This window comes from Ochotona princeps, chromosome 7 (assembly GCF_030435755.1).
Source record: "Ochotona princeps isolate mOchPri1 chromosome 7, mOchPri1.hap1, whole genome shotgun sequence".
Classification (NCBI taxonomy): Eukaryota; Metazoa; Chordata; class Mammalia; order Lagomorpha; family Ochotonidae; genus Ochotona; species Ochotona princeps.
This window is the reverse complement of record NC_080838.1, coordinates 45,672,447-45,694,599: the sequence shown is the minus strand read 5'-3', so window position 1 is coordinate 45,694,599 and position 22,153 is coordinate 45,672,447. Positions and strand designations below refer to the sequence as shown.

The window sequence follows — 22,153 nt, the reverse complement described above, 5'->3', positions numbered from 1 at the left end:
AGCTCTATCTTTATAAAAAGGTAGAAAAATAACCATAGTGTGCTGAGTTTTTTTCCCCCAATGATACCATATGAACAAAATAGGGACTGAACACAAAAAAAGTCTTCGAATGATTTTCAATCACCTGTAAGAAACGTATGCCTTGCAGTTACCAGTCCTTGAAATATGGCAGCCCAGCTGTTACCTTGCATTTATTAAAATATCTTCTGCTAAATAATCATGTTCATCTTTAAAAGTAGATTTGGCAAGATTGCATTAAGTCTCTTTCTCTACAACAACATATTCTCCACCTCCATAACACAACATAGTCGTGGTATACTGGGACATAGCCGTCACCAGCTCTACACGCTGGCCCACCATTTCTAAGCGATGTAATCATGCCTAAGCCACCAAAAGCAATGCTGGTTTTTCATGGAGTTTGGGAGACACTCCGCCATAAACTTTAGGCCCGAACGTAGTGGGGTTCAAACAACTCAGTTGATTTCTTAATTCATAATATGCTAGAATAGCTTTTAAGGCAAAACTACAAGTTTCTAAGTCAATAAAGAACAGAAGAAAGACTACGAACAATTCATTAAGGCCTTGTTAGACACCCGCTCTCGCAATTTGAATGACTTGCTCGTAGAAGTACTAGAATAAATCAAACCAAAGAAAACTACTGAGACAATTTCAACCTCGAATCCTACAATTGAGTTTTAAAGGCTTATAAAACATAGCTTATATTTTTCTTCTGTCTAGGTTTTCACTCGATTACGGGACAAATTTGTGTTGTTTCATAATCATTATCTAATATGCATGAAACACAGAATACGGTATGTGCCCAAACTCCATAAACCAGGCATTTTATACTGAAATGAAAATCTTTTGCACTATTTTTAGCAACAAATAATAACCCATTTCACAGATCTGAAACTAATTAATTTACTTGACCTAAAGTTGAAGACAAAATTGTTTTTCAACTAAGCAGAATCAGCTTAAAAACTCCTCTGGAGATGTTTTTACTTATTAAATGCCTCTAATGACAACACCATCTTCGACTTTCTGTTACTCTAACTCAATTTCTCCTGCATACAAGGTAATGAGTAGAATGGTTGTGAATCCCGTCAGCATTCCGGCATTCTGAATCATGAAGAAGGTGAAATCGGTTTTTCTTCCAGTCACCTTTTCTCTCAACATATCGTTCATCTCTGGGAACTAGAAGAAAGGTATATTGTTAGATAGTTGTTGCCATCTTGTGGTAAAAAATAAAACAGTCATTTATAGACTTCTGAAGGGAATACAATTTATTTCAGATGTATTAATGCTTAAACACAAAAGGCATAATAGTAACATCTAAGCACTTGCAGAATTAAAGCACTGAAATATTGTTCCCTAATAGCATGGGATTTACATCATGGGTAGCTGTGTGTGTGTGTGTGTGTGTGTGTGTGTGTGTGTGTGTGTGTGTCCTGCTTTTTGTGTTCCATTCACATGATTCTTTATATCCTCAAACATATCCAATCTCCTTCCTCCAAACCTCCACGTCTGATTTAATCTCTTCCTTCCAATTTTTCCGTGAACTAAATCCCTACATCAGACTTTCTGGAAACATCTGTCCTAGCCTCTCCAAACTGCAGGTAGTTTTGTGCATTATCATGCCTCATTATATATAATCTTTCATTTTTGCTGCATGCTATTTTTAATTATTCATAATGAATCGCCTCTGTGCTTTTTTCATTTATTTACTTCCTCCTCTCTTTCTAGACAAAAATATCCAAAAATACAAGAACTGTCCGTATTTTGTTCACTTGAGAGTCATTGCCTTACAGATTTCCAGGCCTTAAACAGAAAATATATCAACAGTAGCTAATTAAATAAGCATTTAGAAATAAGTATACATTAAGTTCCTGATTCTTTTTGCTTTTTTTTCTTTTATGCTCCAATTTGTGAAATTAAAAGGTTTTAAAAGTAAACTATGTACTATTCTAGAATTGAAGACAACGAAAAATCTCAATGCAGTAAAAAAGCAAAATCCTATTTTTATTTTATAGGCACCTTGCTTCAGGCAGATAAACTTCTATTGAATGATGAGGATGTCTGTAAGTACCAGAATGGTTAGCCATCTATGCTATGGTTTCTACCAGAGGTTCCAGTATCCATAATTAATGTTTCTGACCTAAGACAGTTGCTACTAAGATAAAATGCGGGAAAGCTGTGAAGCAATTCTGCAAACTGCAAAATTACTGTATGTATAAACAGCACCATGTGTATAATTCTGTTTTAAACTGGACAATTGTAATAGATTCCAGTCTTATTTCAGAGAAGCAGCTGCCTAGAACATAAACAACATGGGACACTAGTTCTGTTAAGAAACTACAAACACAGTGGTGGTTCTAAAATGAAATACTAGTTCTTATAAAGGTTTTCACAGAGTAATGAATCAAACCAGACAGCTGTAATTTGAACCTAACAACACGGATGCAGGAAATTAACTTGTCTATGTTCCAAAGGCAAAAGAAATATTCTTTGATTTTCATATACTAACATGTTCTCATTTTTAAAGAAATTCATGCCTCAACATGAAAAACAGGATATTTTTTCTTATACACACAGACACACTCACATAAGCACGTACACACACCAAAATAAGTAAAAACACTGACTCCATATAAACAAAATGTATAAATATATACTGATCCTAGATGAATACTGTCAAGCTTTATTTGTTTTAATTCGAGAGAAAAATAAACACAGGAACGCAGGACTCTTATCCACTGGTTCATTCCCCAAATGCTCACAACAGCTGAGACTGAGCCAGAGCAAACCAAGACTCAGGAAACCAAGCTAAATCTTTGATGTGAGTGCGGGGACTCCACTGTTCGAGCTAACCACTGCCTCCTGGTGGCTTCATTAGAAAGAAGCAGGAATGGGACAGTAACCAGGACTCCAATTCAGGACTCAAATGCAGGCATCCCCAGCAGCATCCTAACTGCTGCACCCAGTGCCTCCACTACTGTTAATATCACTACTTGGAGCCAACTTTAGGCTTCAATGTTGAGAACTTCAGAAGAACAAAAAAGGGTGTTTTATTCTAACAAGCCGATTCTCCCTTCCAAAGATCACATCTTCACAAAAGCAGGGAAATACAACACAATCGGAGACAAGATTTTGTCACAAGACAAAATGAGAGCTGAGAAGATACCTCTACGTCAGTAAAAGCAAAGCATTTTTCCCTCTGTCAATAACATCAGAGAGTAGAAAATCATTGAGAAGCACTTTCAAATCAGTATTAGTTGAAGCTATCCAAGAGTGATATCTGAAACGCTTGCAATTACACCAGAAAGCACTTTCACACTGCAGAAAGCAGAAGGCTGCCCTTGATCACTCAAATGTCAATTTCTAAATTGAAGCAAAATAAAATGTTTATATTACTTACCATATCTGCCAGAGAAATATAGAGGAACATGCCCCCAGCAAGTGCAAATATGATATTTGGAGCAAAATTGTTGCCCACCAAAATGCCAAAAGCTAGCCCAACATAGCAGGAACACGCAGAAAGGAAATTGAATAACAACGCTTGTCGAGTGCTCATCCCTGCGTTGAGTAAGATCACAAAGTCCCCTAAAAGAAAAAGAAAATATCAAATGAAGAGTTTTCCTTTGGGGAATGAGAAAAAAAGATAATTACCAATGTCCTACACCAAGGGTCCTTCATTTTGACATATGAGTAGCATTTAGCAATGTTTCATTCCACTGAAACCAAACAGATCCACTTTCACTCACCTAACTCATGGGGAAACTCCTCACACAGGATGGCTATGGAAGTGCTGAGTCCCTGCAGAAGAGACAGAGTGCAGGAAGCCCCAATGGCCAAGCCATCGATGAAATTGTGCAGGGCATCACTGAGTGTGATCATCCAGGCAATTGTCCCGATTTCTGACAGTTTGGGCCCCTTCAAACAAGTACATGAACTTGACTCCCTTTTCCCATCCTGTAAAATAGCAGAAAATCAACCAACATGAAAACTCACATTTCTTAAGAGACCAAAAGATTCAGAAAAGTCAGATATGAGTTACATCTTGAGAGAGACACTCTGTTCCAACAGAAATAATGAATAGGAAACTCTAATATTATGTAATAGGGAAAACTGATGTTAGGGAGAAATGAAACAAATCAATGACACACCCTGAACAAGCCAGTCACAGAGCTGTCACAGTGGTTTCCCCTTAACACAATCCTTCTGGCTTGGAGGAACACATTTGTACTACTGAATTCCTCCAATATAGCAGATACTGAGCTTTGAATTATATATTTCACAACAGATGCTGAAAGATTATGTTTAAAGTTTTTCTGTTAGTATTTAAATGCAAAATTCACAATTAAAGCATGATAACATCTAAAGCATTCATCCTAGTTCACTCCATCCCACTGCGTGACCCAGCATGTTGTCATAGTCAATTTCTTCCACTGCGAAATAGAAAACACACTCAACAACTCATTTGCACTTCAACTACTCAGTACACTTCCACTTTGTCCCAGGAACTCTCCCAGATACCAACCAGGTGTTTAGGTTATTAACAATAGGGTCCATTCAAACTTTAAATTTCAACTATTCACTTAAACTTCATGAGTTGTGACTAGAATATCTTTACACTAACACCTCTTTACAGTTTGAAAAAAAATAATACAAATAGAAAAGTCTACATTGTAGCAATTCAGACTTCCCTAAGCCTGGCAAAATTGTACAAACTGGAATGAAAAATGTCAGCTAAAGAATTTTTCAGAAACTGTAGAAAAAGATGCAAATTAATTTTTGCAGTTTGTAGTTAACTGGAGAACGTGTCCTCTTAATTTTCCTTTCCTCACATCTAAGTGGCTAATCAATATTTATTAAACATCTGCGATTTGTAAAACAGCATGCTGAATGCAATGGAAGATGTGGAAAACAGCTTTTATCTTCAAGAGGCATGCTTGAGTTGGATAAATAAGACAGTATATGTTCACCTTTTTTAAATTTGGCACTGGATACCAACAAACAACAGAACAAAAATCTAAGAGGCTCTATATTTTTTCAAATACTGTTTTGTTGCTCAACACACATAAGGAATCAACACTTACAGAACTGATTTTAGATCTTACAAGACATTACTGCTTCATTGGTGCTGAATTTTCATCCTTGAGAGATATTTTTGTTTGTAGACACAGCTCAAAGCCATTTGGAACAAATAAATTCTTACATTAATACAGGAGGAGCAAAAGGTTGTTAGTTATAGTAGACATTGTCATTGTCAACAATTTCATCAATATGTTTGTTGAAATAATAGCAAAGGCATATCAGACTTAATATCTTAGGCATTGTTCTAAGCACTGCTGATATTTAATTCATTCAGAATACTCTATGACATAAGCACTTCTGTTATTTTATACTTTAGGAAGTTGAAGCACAGAAAGCTTGATAATGTTATCCAGGACTTCATAGGTATACGTGGGTTTTTCTTAGTAGCACTGTTTCACTATTCCACATTTATAAGGGAGGGAAATCTGAAGGCAATTCATAAAGAGAACTTTCCCATCTCTCAAATAAAAAAGAATACTTCTAAGGGCCTTTCATGAACTTAATGGAATAAGCCACCGATTACAATGCCAGCATCCCACATCAGAGCACCAGTTCAATTCCCGAGTGTTCTGTCTCCAATCCAGCTTTCTTCTAATGTAGCTGGGAAAGCGAAAGAAGATTATCCAATTGCTTGAAACCCTTACAACAACTTGGGATGGATGGATTTCCAGGTGTCTGGCTTCTGGCTCCGGCCACTGCAGCCATTTAAGGAGTGAGCTAGTGCATAGGGAATCAATGAATTTGTCTCATTCAAGTAGACATCTTAAAAAAAAAAACTCAAAACCTTCTCTAAACATTTGATGTAATGTTCCTTTTTTTTTTAGGAAACCAATTTAATCTGCAAAAGAAAAAAGTTCATTTCCCTTAAAGTGTGATCTTGTTCTTTATAGATTTATCTTAAATGCACAACCTAATAAATAGTCATGATCCAGTACACATCAAATGGATACCTTGGATTAAAATTGCTCCAGATCAGAAAGCAGTCCTACTGAAGGTGATCAAAGGAGGCCACGAGGAAGATGACTCAGGCTACGTAAAATTTAGACACACTTAATAAACCTATTTGAATTAGAATAGCAGTCTTCATCTTCCAATTTGCTTTGCCTGTTCATATTTGTTTATTTACTTGTGATGATTCAGGGAAAAGATAACAAGCCATGTCTTGATGATATGATACCATACACTCAATCTCTGTACAAACACCTGTAGCTCTTTGAGAAATTAAAGGGATCTATATGGCTGGATTCCTTCACCTCTAAAAACAGACAGTATTGACTCTACCATGTCTCATAATAGCTCTGTGAGCTTAGGTTCCAAATCAGACTCTTGGCTAGAATCAGAATTATACTTTTTACTAACTTTGGAACAGACCAAGAATTACAATTCACCTGGAAATAAATTACTGTGAACAAAGGATGTTACATTCCAATTCTCCTAGGTAGATTAACAAAAAATCATCTCTCCTTTCTTGTTTCACTTATTGCTTGTTGCCACTGTTATTCTAAACAAAAAGTTACTCTAGATAGTCACAACACCAGAAGTCTAAAATCCAGAACCAAGTTGTAGTGTGATTCTAACCAGCATTAGCATGGAATCTTCAGTCAGACTCTCAGCTCTCCTCTCCCTAATTATTAACACTCTCAAATGGCCAAAAGGAAGCCAACAGCCAAGAACTCCATCCCAAGAACACCCATGTGGGTGGCAGAGGACCAATTACTTGGTTTATCATCTGTTTTCCCAGGCAGATCAGCAGGGAGCTGGATCAGAACCCAACTGCACCATTGGCTGAGTTACAGAAAGGAGTGGCAGAAAATGAGAAAGGAGAGAGAGAAAAAAAGTAGTCTTGCATGGGCTGACTCACTTCCAAAATGACCGCAATAGCCAAGGCTGGATTGTGCCAAAAAAAAGGAAAAAAAAAAAAAGAGCCTGGAACTCCAACCAGGTCTCCCACGTGGCAGCAGAGACTAAACAGTTGGGCTATCTTCTAATGCCTTCACAGGTACATTAGCAGGGAAGTGGACAAAAAGTGGGGCAGCAGAGACCCTAACCAGTGCTCATTTGGATGCCAGTACCGCAGGTGTCAGCTTAACTCACAAGCTACAACACTGTTTCCAGCCCGCAACCCAACACACATATTAACTCTTAGAAACATAAATAGCAAAGCCATGGGGTTGGCTGGTGGGGTGAGGAGAGGCATGAAATGAGAAGCATCAGGATGGGAAACGCAGTCTAGGCAGACTTTGAAGGAACAGGCAGCTGGTGAGGTGAAGAAGGCAAGACAAGCAGCTTCTGGGTGGGACCTGAACTGAGAGAGGGGCTCAGTCCCAGGGAAGAGATTAGTTCCAGGTGACTCAGGCTTCACTGGGCACTGAGGCAGCCATCAGGAACAATGCGTAACTTTCACACTTGTCATCTTCATGTTTTGTTAGTAAGAAGGCAAAAGGAAACACCCATGGCAGGTAAAGGTTACATTCCATATGTTAGAATTTCACTGAGGGAGAGACTTGTAAGGACAGTAGCAACCCATCAAAAAATCCAGTAATGGCAAAAAGAAGTAGCAATCACAGCCAATAAAAGATGAAAATGACCTGCAAAGAAGCACATAAAGCCCACACACACAGGGGAAGGTTTTGGGTGTAGCAGTTAAGACACTGTGCTCGGGACAGCAGCATCCCCTATACAACTTCTTATCCTCCAGTTCTGGCTCCACTTCTGATGCCAGCCTCCTGAGAATGCACAGCTGGGAAACACTAAGTGAAGACTCCTGTGCTTGGACCCTGCCGCCCCGTGGGAATCCCAGCTATGGTCTGGTCCAGGCATTTGAAAAGTAAACCAGAGGCTGGAAGATCTCTTTGTGTCTCTCTCTCTCCCTCCTCCTCTGCCTCTCCCCCCTCTCCCTCCCCCGGTCCTTCCATAAACAAAATGAACCAACAAATTTTTTTTAATCCACTCCACAAACATATAAATCAATGTAATAAATAAGAGTACTGCATTTTTAAACAGCTTTAAATAAAGGGAGCGGTTAAGATTAAAAGAAAGATTAAAGGGGTTAAGATTGCATTCGAATGCAAGTTAACTTAATGATTAATTGGCAGAAGCCTTGGCATCAAGTGGACCTGAATTTAAGTAATAGCTCTGAGTCTTTAGGAAAATTACTTAGCATGTCTGAGCTTCAGAATCCTTATCTGCACAAAAATGTCATCAACTTCATAGAACTCCTGTTAAACTAGATGGTGTTTACAAATAAGCACTCCATGATTAATGCAGTTGCATCACATAAGGTGCAGATGAACACAGCATTATTACAGAAAGTAAACCAAAACCTGCCTCAGAGTATGTAACACAAATAATCATCATGTGTGACCCTTGAACATATTCAAGAGCCTATTGATTAAGACTACCAAAGAAAAACAAATCTACAAAGAAAGAGCTTTAGAAGTGTGTGGATACAGAAACTTGTTCATAAAGAAGGTGGCATTTGCTCTAGGAGTTTAAACACTCCGTGGGATACTTGCAGCCTGTATCAGAGTGACTGGGTTTGAATACCAGCTCTGGCTTCTATCCTCACCTTTTTACTGAAGGAAGGCAGCAGGGATGGCCCAGATAGTCATGCCCTTGCTACTCAAGTGAGAAACGGATTTTTCAGCTCCTGGCTTCAGCCTGGCTCAGCCCTAGATATTGTAAGCATTTTTGAAAATAAACCAGCAGAGGGAAGATGGAAATTTATCTGTTTTATATATTTACATTTATATATTTACATATATATATTTGTATTTATATACATTTATTTGCACATACATAGATTTTATATTACATATACAAATGCACAACTGTGTTATATACATTTGTATATTTATGTAAATGTATATAAATGTATATGTGTGTATAAAACATATATAAATAGGTGTGCACCTGTATATCTAGTTAATATATGTTATATAAAAATATTATATGCATTATATATTAATACTTTATATGAATTATTTTTATTTTGAATATAAATATATGCAAATGTATATTTTATATGTGTGTGCTTTATATATAAATGTTTATACCTGCATATATGTACACAAATAAATTTAAAAGAAACAGATATATTCACCAAGGATACATGAGCTTAGCACAAATGCACTTTTTAAATTTTTGATTTATACAAAAGTAAAAAGTTTCATCTATTTTATATACAGTTTTAAGAATATTATACTTCCTACTCTATTCGCTCTTCTTCACTCTCACCCTCCCTCCTTCTTCTCTCTTTTTTTTTTTTTTTTTTTGCATTGGAAAATCAGATCTACAGAGAGAAGGAGAGACAAGGAGAAATATCCTCCACCTGCTGCCTCACTCCCCAAGCGGCCATGACGGCCAGGAGCCAGGAGCCTTCCCCTGGTCTTCCACACAGGTTTTAAGGTCCAAAGGCCCTGGGCCATGCTCCACTGCCCTCGAGGCCTCAAGCAGGGAACTGGATGGGAAGTGGAGCAGCCAGGACACAAACTGGACCCCACATGAGGCGCCAGCACACGTCTAGACAAGAACTCCAGCCACTAGGCACTTGTACCACTCCCCTTCTCATTTTTCTTCTAACTCTTATAGTGACATATTATCAACTTTACTTATAATCACAAACTTAATTCTTCACGAAATAAAGAATTCAACATGTACTACGTACAAAAACCACTGCTGAAGAAACTCCAATACTAAAGGTCGAGGAGTATGAAAGGTTCCAGAGATGAAAGTAAAACCCACTGAGAACAATATGAAATAAACTTAATAGTTTCTATTAAAGGAGATAGTCAGTTGTATAAAAAAGGAAAGCAATCTAAAAGCTATAAAGAAATATTATACATATACATAGCATTCCACAGTTTATAAAGCAATTTCAGATGTTAGCTTCTTAACCTTCTTTCAACTTGTAAAACACCTTCAGCCATAAAAACCAGACAGCACTGGCATCCTATTTTACAGATATGGAAAATGACAATCCAAGGCTATAATGACTTACTCAACGTAACAGAGGAAGCACTCAGATTCTACTACTTAATTATGCACTGGGCATCTATTTCATGAGGGCCAAACTCTAAATACAATTTCCATCCTGTTGGCATTCACAGGTCAGAAAGCAGCCTCCAGGAATCAGGCTTCAGGGCTGCAAAAGTGGCTCCCATTTGTCCTTCCCACATACCTCTCTACTATGCTCTTTCTCTGAAGACTTCTGAACTGACCGTTTCTACAGGATCTTTGTCCCCTGACTTCCACTTGAGATTGACTACTGGGGAGCCCTGGCAGGATGTGAGGGGCAGGAAGTTAAGGGGAGCCGGGGTAGTTATTCCTGGGATATCTTTCTGTCATCCCCCCTCAAGCTCTCCATGATATTCCAATCAAGGCCACAGTTCCTCTGGAGACAACTTTTCCTGATTCTTATAATTGCTGCTTCTTCATACCCTTTGGGACCAGAGCTGGTAACAACTTTACTATTTCTGGTGCTTGGTACCACTTGTGTTCTCCTATACCATACGATATAATTAAATCTTCTTAAATGATTCTAATTTCTATTGTCTAAATTGGCAAACTATTTCCTATCAGAACCTAACTGAATCAACCATTAGTGCTAGAAATTAGACCATTAAATGTTTGAATTCTGTTTTTATAGATACAAAGTATGGGACCAGGGATACTTCTCAGCAGTTAAAACACTAATTAGGGCACCTGTTTTCCACATTGACATACCTGGGTTTGACTCCTGGCTCTGGCTCCTCACCCCACCTTTTTATTCTTTTTAAGAGGCAGAGGTAACATCTTGGATAACTGGCTAGAGTTCAAGGCTCCCAGATTCAGCCTCCTGGGCTTCGCAGGCTTTGGGGAACGTCAACCGGGGGATGATGTTTGCCCTCACAAAACCACCTCCTTTCTCTTTCCACCTTCCCCACTCATTCCTCTTTGCCACACCCCTCTTTCAATAAATACATTTTTTAATTTGAAATGCAGAGTTACAGAGTACAGGCAGAGAGAGACATCTTTTATTTGCTGGTTCAGTCCCCAAATGACTGCAACAGCTGGAGATGGCCTGATCTGGAGCTGTGAGCCAGAGTCTCTTTCAGGTTCCCTCAGGTGGATGCAAAAGCCCAAGGACTTGAGCTATCCTATGCTGTGTTCCTAGGCCATAAACAGGGAGTTGGGTCAGAAATCAAGCTGCTGGGATAGGAAATAATGCCAAAAGGATGTTAGTTCTCTACAGAGAAAGGCTTCACCTACTATGCCACAGTGCCAGTCCCAATATTTTCCAAAGTATGGAGGAAACAGGACTTGAGTTGCCCTCAGGTGTGCTGTATTTCCAAGTGAAGCAGAGGACATGGAAGAACTCTGTGAAGCCCAGGCCATGTTGCAAGCTTTTCCACCATTTGCTTTGATAGCAGAACCCAATAGAATAGGAAGGATCTCTGACAGATATCCTACAAGGAACCCTGTGGCAAGCACTGGTTAAGTAAGTGCTGTGTAGAAACCCTAGGATTTGGGAATAAAACCATTTTCTCTTTTTCCACTAACTATTCTTTCTTCAGGAGTATTTCCTTCCTTGCTCATGAATCCCTGTAGAAACTTGTCTTCTGCCCACAGTTCGCTCAGTGATTGTGGGATCATATCCCCCTTGAAGTAAATTCAGAACCCAAAATCAAATGTTCACATTAGCAGTCTACTGAGTTGTACATGCAAGAACAGGTCCGCATTGCTTTTGAAGACTCAAGCAAATTGCAACAGCAGGTGATTCAGATTGCCAAGGTATCCAATACCAATATTTCTTCTATTTTACCTCAAATAGCAAAGATTCTTTATGGAGAATTCCCTACAATCAATTGACTGTGTATAGATCTGCAAGTATGTCATCATATGCAGCATGGTCAACAATGATTCTTACAGCAAGAAAAGCAAATCCTCCAAGTGGTCAGAACTCCCGATGGAATATCTGGTTTTCCACTGACTATAGAATAAAGGGCATAAGGTAGTGGAAAGGGGAGCTATTTATGGGTTCAGTATTAATTTCCTCTGCCAAGGGTGATCCAGTTTCCAGCTCTAAATAAGCCTTAGCCTGTTAAAAGCTAAGACTGATTTTCAGTCCTCAAGAAACATATAGCACCAGAATTATTAGACTAAATTCCTCCTATCATTAGGAGATTTTCTTTGGACTTACAAAGATAGATATCGATGATACATTCCTTGCCTGCCTTCACTAAATCTGCCAGCTACATCGTTCACAGACTAAACTTACACCTGATTCATAGCCCACAGTCTTCTTTGAACCCTGGTTCCAAACCATTCTTCAGCAAAGAAAAGGGGACAACAAAGAGTTCAATACACAGAATTCATGGATCTTATCACTTGCTTCTTTGTAGAAGCAAACCAATTTGATATAATTATACCATTCCATGAAGAAGGACTGGATAGGGTCTAAGCAAAGAAGTAACACCCTGAAAGTTGCTGTTCTTTCCATAAGTTTTAAGTATAAGGCATATGCTGAAGGCTAAATACAATGGTGCTTTTTATGCTTGTGGAAAAAGGAAATAAAAGTAAGTTTCTTTTGGGTATCAAAATTGAGAACCACAAGTAGTTTTTTTCATTGTATACATTTTCCATGAACTTTCTGAAGAGTCTTTATATACAGTGCCATCTCTGCTATAGAGGATACACAGTTCCAAAAACACTTCAGAGATATGCTACAGATAATTCATGCTTTCAGTTCCAAGTACAAGAAGCTCATCTTATTTTTGCACGTAATAAACTCAAAAAGCTTTCCTGTCTCCAAGGTCTTGAACTTGATAGGTCTGAAGAACTTAATGCTCAAAGAAATAACATTTTTATCAAGAACCAGAGTAATTTTCTGATTCATTGAAAGGAGAGATTGACATCTAGCAATGTGAAGTTCTGTCTACCCCTACACCAGTATGTAACACAAAGTTGTTATACTTCCAAGGATAATGGTAATCCAGTAAGAGGGGGAATTTGCTTAATGTAGCAGAATGAGGACTACACAATACTAACAACTCTGGGAATGCAATAGCACATCTCTCAGAATTCCTTTCCCAACAGTCCTAGTCAAGCACTAAGTTAATAACCCAGTAAAAACAAGCTATTACCCAAGTTAATAATCCAATTTTAAAAAGACCCCCTAAGGAATCAAATCATTCAGAAATGGAGATTTGGAGTATCCCAAACAGAAAAACTTCATGCAATCAAGACATGCCAATCAATAAAGTAAACATAGAATCTATAGTGGAAGAGAGCCCCTTAAAAAGTTCCATAATCTTGTATTTTCTCTCTGTGACCTCTCACAGATTATTGGTGGTGCCTAATATTTTAGTTTCAGATTGCAGTGCTATAAAATGACATCAAATAGGATTTTAGGCTTCTCTTGTATTGGAAACTTCATTTTTCATTCACATGAGGAACAAGAGTAGAAGTTGATAGGGAAAATGAGAATTGATATTCCAGACATTTCATTTCCTTCTCCAAATCCATTTTGTACTCTTCTTTTCCCATTTCTCCAACCTTTAGAACTTACAGAAAATATATCAACGGTCCCAAACCAATAGCTCTGGCATATAAGTGGAGAGAAAGAATAAAGGGAGATTATTCCCAGGGCTCATTTGACTTATTCCCTTGACTCAGTTTTTGAGGGGTAGCTGAGGCTAAGTGTTCTAATTGAAGATCATTGCTCTACCAACAGTGGCTTCTAATAAGACTCATTTCTTCCAGAACCTAGTGACATCTTCCTTTCATGTCCTTTGCTCTTTGAATATGTGAACAGTCCCACTATTACTAACCTCAGGCTACTCCACTGACCCCATGGTCCCCTTCCACTATATCCAGAGTTTTATAAATTACTACTTATATTTGAGAGTTTCGTCTCTTTGTATGAAGGCTATGACTGCTTCAAGTTCTAATGCTCATTACATAATACTCCACTCACAGACTCTAGTTACATTATTAAATAGGCTTTAATGGGAAAGGTAACAAAAAGGATAAATAGATATAAATTTATTATAAAGAGTCAGAAGTAGTCAATAGATGTAAAATTTCAGTAGGAAAAATTTCAGGTTTCCCTTTTTGACTAGATCTTGTCATTTTTTCAAGATTTTTATTTTGAAGTTTTTTGCTCCTTAGTACTTCCCCTGGCCTTGAAGAGTTGGCCTCAGCTCATTATAACCAAAATTAAACTTTATACAAGAAACACTAGTTTTACTTTAATGCACATAACCAAACATAATTCAAATACACTTACTCTGCAATCATTTGGTTTTAGAAAAAAAAAGTTCTATTTCTAAAGCTTTTTCACTAATGAAAAAAAAAATCAAGAAAATAAAATTTCCAAGAGCCTTACTAATTTTTTCCTTTCTCCCTATCTCTTCTGTGGGATTTGAATTAAATTTTTTATCTTCATGAGTTGAAATAATTGCCTCATTTTCAATCTGAGACCACAGCACTTTTTTGCCTTGAAAAGAAAAAAACATCAAACGGAGACTCTAAGACGGACTATGTCAACTGGTGGAATTTCAGCGATTTCTTTGTGCTTGGAATGGCAAGATTGGCAGCAATTTATAACTGTTGAACTATCAAAACCACTTGAGCAAGACCCTTGGAGCATGCCCCACATCAGGGACCTGGGATGGGTGGGAGACTGGGTGGGGCTTCTCCCTTTACCTCCCCCTTTACCCCAGATATAGAAAAAAAAATGTGTGAGGAAATGATAATCTTACCCACTTTCCTGTAGCCCTTGAAACTTTGTGCCCTAATTAACTATGTAAAGATTGTCAAAAATATAATTTAAAAATGGGAAAAAAGAAAAAACAAAAAACTTTAACAGAAGCCTGCTAGTATTTTGTCATGCAGTTTAAAGTATACACTGATGAAATACTTCTCCAAATGGGCAGTTTATATCACTCTGTACAGATGAGGGTGACATTAGTGGGAAAGAGAATATAACTGTATAATACAGTATGGGCACCAAGGACCATATTCCGACTGCAAAGGAGATCAGAGGGGATTTGAGTGCCCTCATAGGCAGAGAACTCTGAGGTCAGTGATTTCCTATCAGATTTTCCCCAGGGGATTGAAGCAGCCCAGTACCCTCCTCATAGGGTCTGGTAACATCGGAACAATAGCCAGGAGCCCCAGGTGGTTCTCAGAGATGGAAGAATAGCCAGGAGCCCCAGGTGGTTCTCAGAGATGGAAGAATTGCAAACTTTCTTCTGGACTCAGGAAGAGGAACTTTCTCTGGTCCTTACTTAGTTCCAGCTTTGGCTACCCATCATCTCTTGCACTGACCATCAGGGTCACTCAGGAGCCCCAAATTAGCTCAGAGAGAGAGATTAATATAGAAAGTTTTAAACAGACAGGAAAAAGTCAGCTGGCCTATAATTGCTCAGGCTGTACCTTACTGATCAGACTCCAGATTTGACTTTTCCTAGACCTCACTAGGTAAGATGTAGAGTTCAGTTATTCCTCATTTGTTATGTAATTCGGAATTTCTCTGTTCACCTGCCAAAGACTGTTCTACTCTTCAATTGTTAATATATGGCTTGTTAGAGTTATAACACTGGTTTGATTGCCCAAAAATGTATGAAGTTCTATAAAATCTTGCTTGAATACTATAAACTGCTAATTTAAATTTTTTTAAAAATCTGTATAATATAATCCCATCACACATCACTCTCATTGTTACAGAGAATCATTAAAAGGGGTCAAAAGCGCCCATAAATTAAGTTTTCATGTAATTTGGAAAAGTAGCTGTTCCCACACTGAAAACAGCATTTCCCAAAAAAAGTAACAACTACATTGTTCAAGATCAAGGCTGCCAGAACAATTCTGATGAGGAAACAGGCCCAGGATGGGGAGGCATGGAGGAACCAGCCCTATGTAACAGTTTCCAGTTGTACACTTATTTGACATTCAATGTATGTCAGAAGAATAGTTACACAAAACCCAATGCTCCCTGATGATAGCTGGCCCCAGGAAAACAAGAGGATGACTTCCTGCCAGCAAGGAAAATCTAAAAGCATCATCCAGAACACCAGCATGAAACATATTTTCCATCTGATTTCCATGATATCCCCAGGCATCTGGCACATGATCACTGGATACAACAGTGTAATGAATGAGTAGACACCATCTCCCTGCCCATTACTGTAGCTTCACTATATGGGCCAGTTCATATATGGGCCAGAATGTCATTTATACCATGAAATTTTATCATGAATACAGCCTCATATATCAGAGACCCAATTTGAAATTATTTTAAATTTTCAATGTAAAAGCTGCATGACAGAATGATGGACTTAAGACTAATTATGAAGGACTACACCAATTGTAATCATATAGGGGAAATCAGTGGTGGAGGATATGGGGAGGAGGAGGAGCCCACGGAACTGTATCATAACATAATAAAATAAATACATTTAAAAATTAAAATAAAAGCTGTATGACTCAGGTGTTCGGTCCAAGTCACAAACCCCAAAAAATACAGAGAAAATATGGCCTATTTCTGGGGGAAAAAATATATATCAAATAAAGGATTTGAGGGGGTTGTATTTTCCAAATTTAAAAAAAATTCTCTAGAGTTGAGATTTTCACCAAAAAAAAAAAAAAAAACATTAATAATCACTAATACTTTACTTCAGTTTTCCAAAACTTTTCTTTTTGAAACTGAGGAGTAAATGATGATAAAACAGAGACCTGGAATGTTTGCAAACCTTCAAGCAGAGTGTTCATTAGCGCTCCCTCGCCATTAAATGTTTTGGACTTTGAGGCAGCTTCATTGAATCACTATATTTTTGATAAAATCATGTCCGTTAAATGCTTTGAAACAGCTAAAAAAATTAAATAAAGTCTATTCTTTTTTACTTTCAATGCTTTGATGCCTGTTAACAGAAATATAATGAGGTAATATCCAAATTATTAAACTCAAATATCATTCTCCTCTTTCAGTTGATCAGAACTCAAAATTTAACAATGCATCTGAATAAGTTGGGACACTGTCAGTACGGTGACAAATTCATTTTATTTTTATTGTCTCTATTAATTTTCATGATTCAGTTTTGTAGGTTCGGGGATTCCACCCTCCCCATTTTCTCCTCCAATCATTTCCCTCCATATTATCACTTTAATATAGTGCTTTGGTAACAACTACTATTTTCACATTCTGTTATTTAAGTGTATCATGGCATATAGAAAACCCAATATCATACTGTCAAGGTGCATTTAACTGAGAGTACTTTTATTTGGGAGTAGAGATGTGTACTGCAACACGTCATCACTTCTTGGTATGCTAGCCTTCATTAGACCGTTTGCCTATATAAATTTGTTCTGTATTTTATATGAATGATTCCTTATATCAGAGAGAGCATGTGGTATTTGTCCTTTGGGGACAGGCTTATTTCAATGAGCATAATTGTCTCCAGTTGGGAGCACTTTGTTGCAAATGATAGAATTTTATTATTTTTATTGGCTGAGTAGTATTCCATGGAGTAGATATAACACAGTTTCTTTATCCATTTCTCTTTTTTTAAGATGTATTTTTATTGGAAAGTCAGATATACAGATCGGAGGAGCGACAAAGAAGATCTCCCGCTGGTTGATTCACTCCCTATGTGGCCACTATGGCAGGCAGAGCTGAACCAATCCAAAGTCAGGAACCTCTTCCAGGTCTCCCACATGGGTGCAGGGTCCCAAGACTTTGACCTATCCTCAACTTCCTTCCCAGGCCACAAGCAGGGAGCTGGATGGGAAGCAGGGCCACCAGGATTAGCACTGACAAATATGTGGGATCCCAGTGTGTCCAAAGTGAGGGCTTTAGCCAATAGGCTACCGCACCCGAACCTATCCATTCTTCTTATGAGAGGCATCTGGGTTGTTTCCATCACTTTGCTATTGTTGATGTTTCTGTCATAAACATAGGGTTTCAGGTCACTTTCTCGAATGCAGATTTCACTATCTTCAGATATACTTCCAAGAGTGGGATAGCTGGGCCATATGCTAGATAAATTTTCAGTTGTCTTAGCACTCATATGTCTATTAGCCATTTGAGCTTGTTCTTTTTAAAAATGCCTGGCTTCATGGAAAGAATCTGGGAGGACTGTTTCCCTTCCATTGTTTTGAATAGCTTGTGGGGAATTTGGGTAAGTTCTTGGAACATTTGGTAGAATTCAGCAGGGAAGCCATTCAGTCCTGTGCTTTCCTTTCGTGGGAAGGATTTAATTACTGATTCAATCTCTGTCCTGGTTATAGGTATATTGAGATTTCTAATTTCCTCATGATTCAGTTTTGGTTAAACTATATGTGTTCAAAAATCTACTCATGAATTCAATATGGGGAGAGGACTTGGGAAAGGGCTGGGGAATCCCAGAGCCTATGAAACTGTCATAAAATGATACAAAATTTAAAAATAAATAAATAAATAAATAAATCCTAAAAATCTACTCATATCTTCTAGGTCTTCTAATTTGTTGCCATATATTTGCTTGTAATGGCTGCTGATCATTCTATATATGTCCAATGTATCTGTTTTTATATTTCCTTTTTATTCTCTCATGTTCGTAATTTGTGTCTTCTTCTTTCTTCTGATTAGTTTGGGTCCTGGTATATCTATTTTGTTGATTTCCTGAAAGAACCAGCTCTTTGATCCATTGATCTTATGCTATTTTCTGTTTAATGTACTCCTAGAACTTTTTGAACTCCTGTATCCGCCCCTAGCTGTTTTCAAAGAGCTTTCTTGACATTTTTTAAAAATCTATATCCAGCATTTCCCCAATGTCTTTATCAGCTAATTCTTAAATTAAAATAACTTTTTCATCCTTTGCAGGGGAAGCACTGGTATCCTCGTACATGGCACCTGTGCCTCACTTTGCCGTTAGCCATTACGATTCAGGTTAGGAGATTCTTCTCCTCGGGCTGATTTTTCCAGTAAGCTGTATCATCCTCAGGACTGCAGATTAACTTTAGTGGTCCCATGCATCGCCTGGCTCTCTGGTCACGGCACTTATGCCACTCCCTCCAGTGAGTTTTAGTCTGAGGCTCCCATACTGCACTCCTGCTGTGACCTCTGCAGCCAGTGCCACCCAGCTCTCACCCCTCTTCCCCTGTAATTCCATGTCATGACCACACCATTGCTTTCTTAGCCTTTCTCTCACGCATGATTTCAGTGGTGGCTAAGATTGTGTATGATTCCCTATTTGCACTCTGCTCTTGGCTTGCTCCATGCTAAAAAAAAATATTTTTTTCCTATAGTGATAAACTTAAGGGGAAAAGTTAGCACATAATTAAAGTAAATGAATTCATTAACTTTATTTATTTAAATCTCTGAAAGAGACTAAAATGTTCTACCTGAAAAGTAAGACATATAGTGAAATCAAATCTCACCATAAAATCCATAATCTCTCACCTGAAGGTACATTTATTAAGAGTGAACAGTTAAACTGGTCTTCAAACAACTTCAACTCTTTTTTATTCATTAAGGTTATTAGGGAAGTATTTTTGGTTATAAACCCGAGATTCTCAATCTGGACATTTACCTCAAACATAAAACTAAATGGGTATGATCACAGAAATAAATGGAGGATAGATGAGTGCGTATGACAATCTGCCAGTATTCTACTATGTAAGTGGAATAACATCAGACTCAAAAATGTTTCTAGAAAGACCACACTTAATTTCCACAATGATTAATCTTTGTGATCTTTCTACATTAGGATCCTTGTTTTTAGTAAGTATATAGATAGTAACCAGATCTGTGCAGTCCACTTTTGGGATTTGATTAAGCACCAACCAAAACTGCTTCAGAAACAAACTTTGTGACTGTATTAACTTTGAACAAATTTTTCTTGTCATTATTTCCTAAGCAATATAGTATAACAAGTATCTACATAGTATTTACATTACATTAGGTAAAACAATCTAGAGAAGTTTTTTTTTAATTTAAGGGAGTATACACATAGGTAATATTCAAACATTTTGACATTTTACATAGAGGAATGAGTGTGCATGAGTTCTGGTTCCTATAGGGATAGGTCCTAGAATCAATGCTGTCTAGACACTGAGGAACAACTTGGATAAATATAACATGGGATAACAGAATATAAAATAATTTCTACTTTACAAGTATTTCTTCAAAGTATATGGATTTAATTTATTACAAAAACAAAGTGACTCCTATTTGGGCAAATTTCCCATCATGTAATATGCTGATTTACTCACCAGGTCTTGGTTCAGTGTTGCCAAACTGCAGAATGCAGCATGTAAAAAACAGAGCACAATATAAGTACTTTCAAGGTAGCAAACACCAGAAGCTAAAGACAAGAAACAGGTCTATTTCAACAACCCAGTAATTATGAAATAAGCAGTTCTATCACAACCTTACAAAAATTTTAAGAAGCCTTGAAAGATCTAATGCTAAACACCCACCAACAGAAGCTAGTGTTGTGGCACTGCAAGAAAGCCACCAGTCGTATTTTGTGTACTCCATATAGACTGCTGGTTCAAGTCCTGCCTACTCTGCTTCCAATCCAGCTTCCTGCTAGTACATCTGCAAAAACAGTAGATGACCCTATTATGTGAACCCCTGCTACACCTGTTAGCAGCCAGGCTAGAGTTTTTGTATCCTGGCTTCAACCCGGCCCAGTCAAGCTATTGCATACATTTGATGATGAACCAACTAATAAAGATCAATCAATCGCTCTCTGTGTGTCTCTGTTTCCCTTCCACCCTCTCTCCCTTTCTTTATCTCCCTCTCTGCCTTTCTTCATCTACCTGTCTCCCTCTTTCTCTGTTGCACTGCCTTTCAAATAAATAACTTTTCAGAAAAAGAAGACCCACCATCAATACAATGCGTATATAAAACATTGCTTTTTTTTTTAAAGCTGATCTGATCTTACAACAGAGATGACTAAAGGCATGAAATGAGAAACAGAGAAAGGATAGAAGATTGAATGATGATCATCAAAACTTAGCTAGAGAGGAACAATGATTTCTTGTCCTCCATAGCACAATGGGTCAATCATATAGCTCACAATAATGCGTTTACACGGAATGAAGCACTAAGAAGAGAGGTGATGTAGGCTCTGAACAGTGATAAGGTCTTGGAAAGGTTAACCACATGATCCCATCCATTTACGTTGTATATATGTAGCAAAAGACTGTGCTGGATCCTAAAGTGTGAGTGCCACATATTAACCAAACGTTTTGACAAATTAAAAATAAATAAATATTGCAATGATTATGCTGGTTTGCAACTTGGTTTTCTATACAACAGAATTATACAACTGTTTCCAATGCCTTCATTTTTTCGAAGGAAAAATGCATTGCTGTTAATTCGTGATTTTTTTATCAGTCAGCACACATGACAGAGCAACACATAAATTTTTCATTATACTAATGGGGGAAAATTAACTTGACGTTAAGCCTAACTGAGTAAAACCTCACTAATTCTTCTAAGCAGAGATAAGTCTTGCTTGATTAGTGAAAGCAATTTAGTATAGAACATGTTTAGATAAAAAAAATTCATGCTTTTCTAAAACATACACCAATAAAGTAGGTTACAACTTCAAGCACAAGGTATAGCTGAAGACATTTTTTATCAATATTTTCCTATACATTATTGCTGATAAATCAAGGCCAAAATGTAAGTGAAGATTCAAGAGCAAAGTTATAAAACTGTCATTTCATACACAGCATAATATTCACAGAAAACACAAGAACTTACAGGAAAGATAGTCATAGGAATACATGTATTATAAAAGTAAATACAGTATATAGAATAGGGGAAACAGATCAAAGTGGAGTTAAAGATGGAAAACATTCTCAATAGTGTAAAATATCTACAGGTAAATTTATCTTTAAATAACAAGTCTTCTAACATGTGAAATTTTAGAATATTGACTGCCACCACATATAGAAAAGATTAATACATTCCATCAATTGCATAACAATCTGGCATTTTTTGGATCATCTAAAAAAAGTTTGGATAGAATCTTGCCCCAGGATTCTAAAGCTATTTTTAAATATGCTAACAAAAGAGTCTGTG

The 22,153-nt window shown here is 37.5% G+C and overlaps 1 protein-coding gene across 2 annotated transcripts in view; it reads right to left on the bottom strand.

The window, feature by feature from the left end:
• Positions 1 to 1,003: 1,003 nt before the first annotated feature.
• SLC39A8 (solute carrier family 39 member 8) overlaps positions 1,004 to 22,153 on the bottom strand; it is a 76,483-nt gene continuing 55,333 nt past the window's right edge. For both annotated transcript variants that reach the window (XM_058666995.1, XM_058666994.1), the window contains exons 7-9: positions 3,762 to 3,969; positions 3,416 to 3,600; positions 1,004 to 1,194 (exon numbers count right to left, since the gene is read on the bottom strand). In XM_058666995.1, the coding sequence (XP_058522978.1) occupies positions 1,045 to 1,194; positions 3,416 to 3,600; positions 3,762 to 3,969 (543 nt within the window). In that variant the 3' untranslated portion in view covers positions 1,004 to 1,044. The remainder of the gene's footprint in view (positions 1,195 to 3,415; positions 3,601 to 3,761; positions 3,970 to 22,153) is intronic.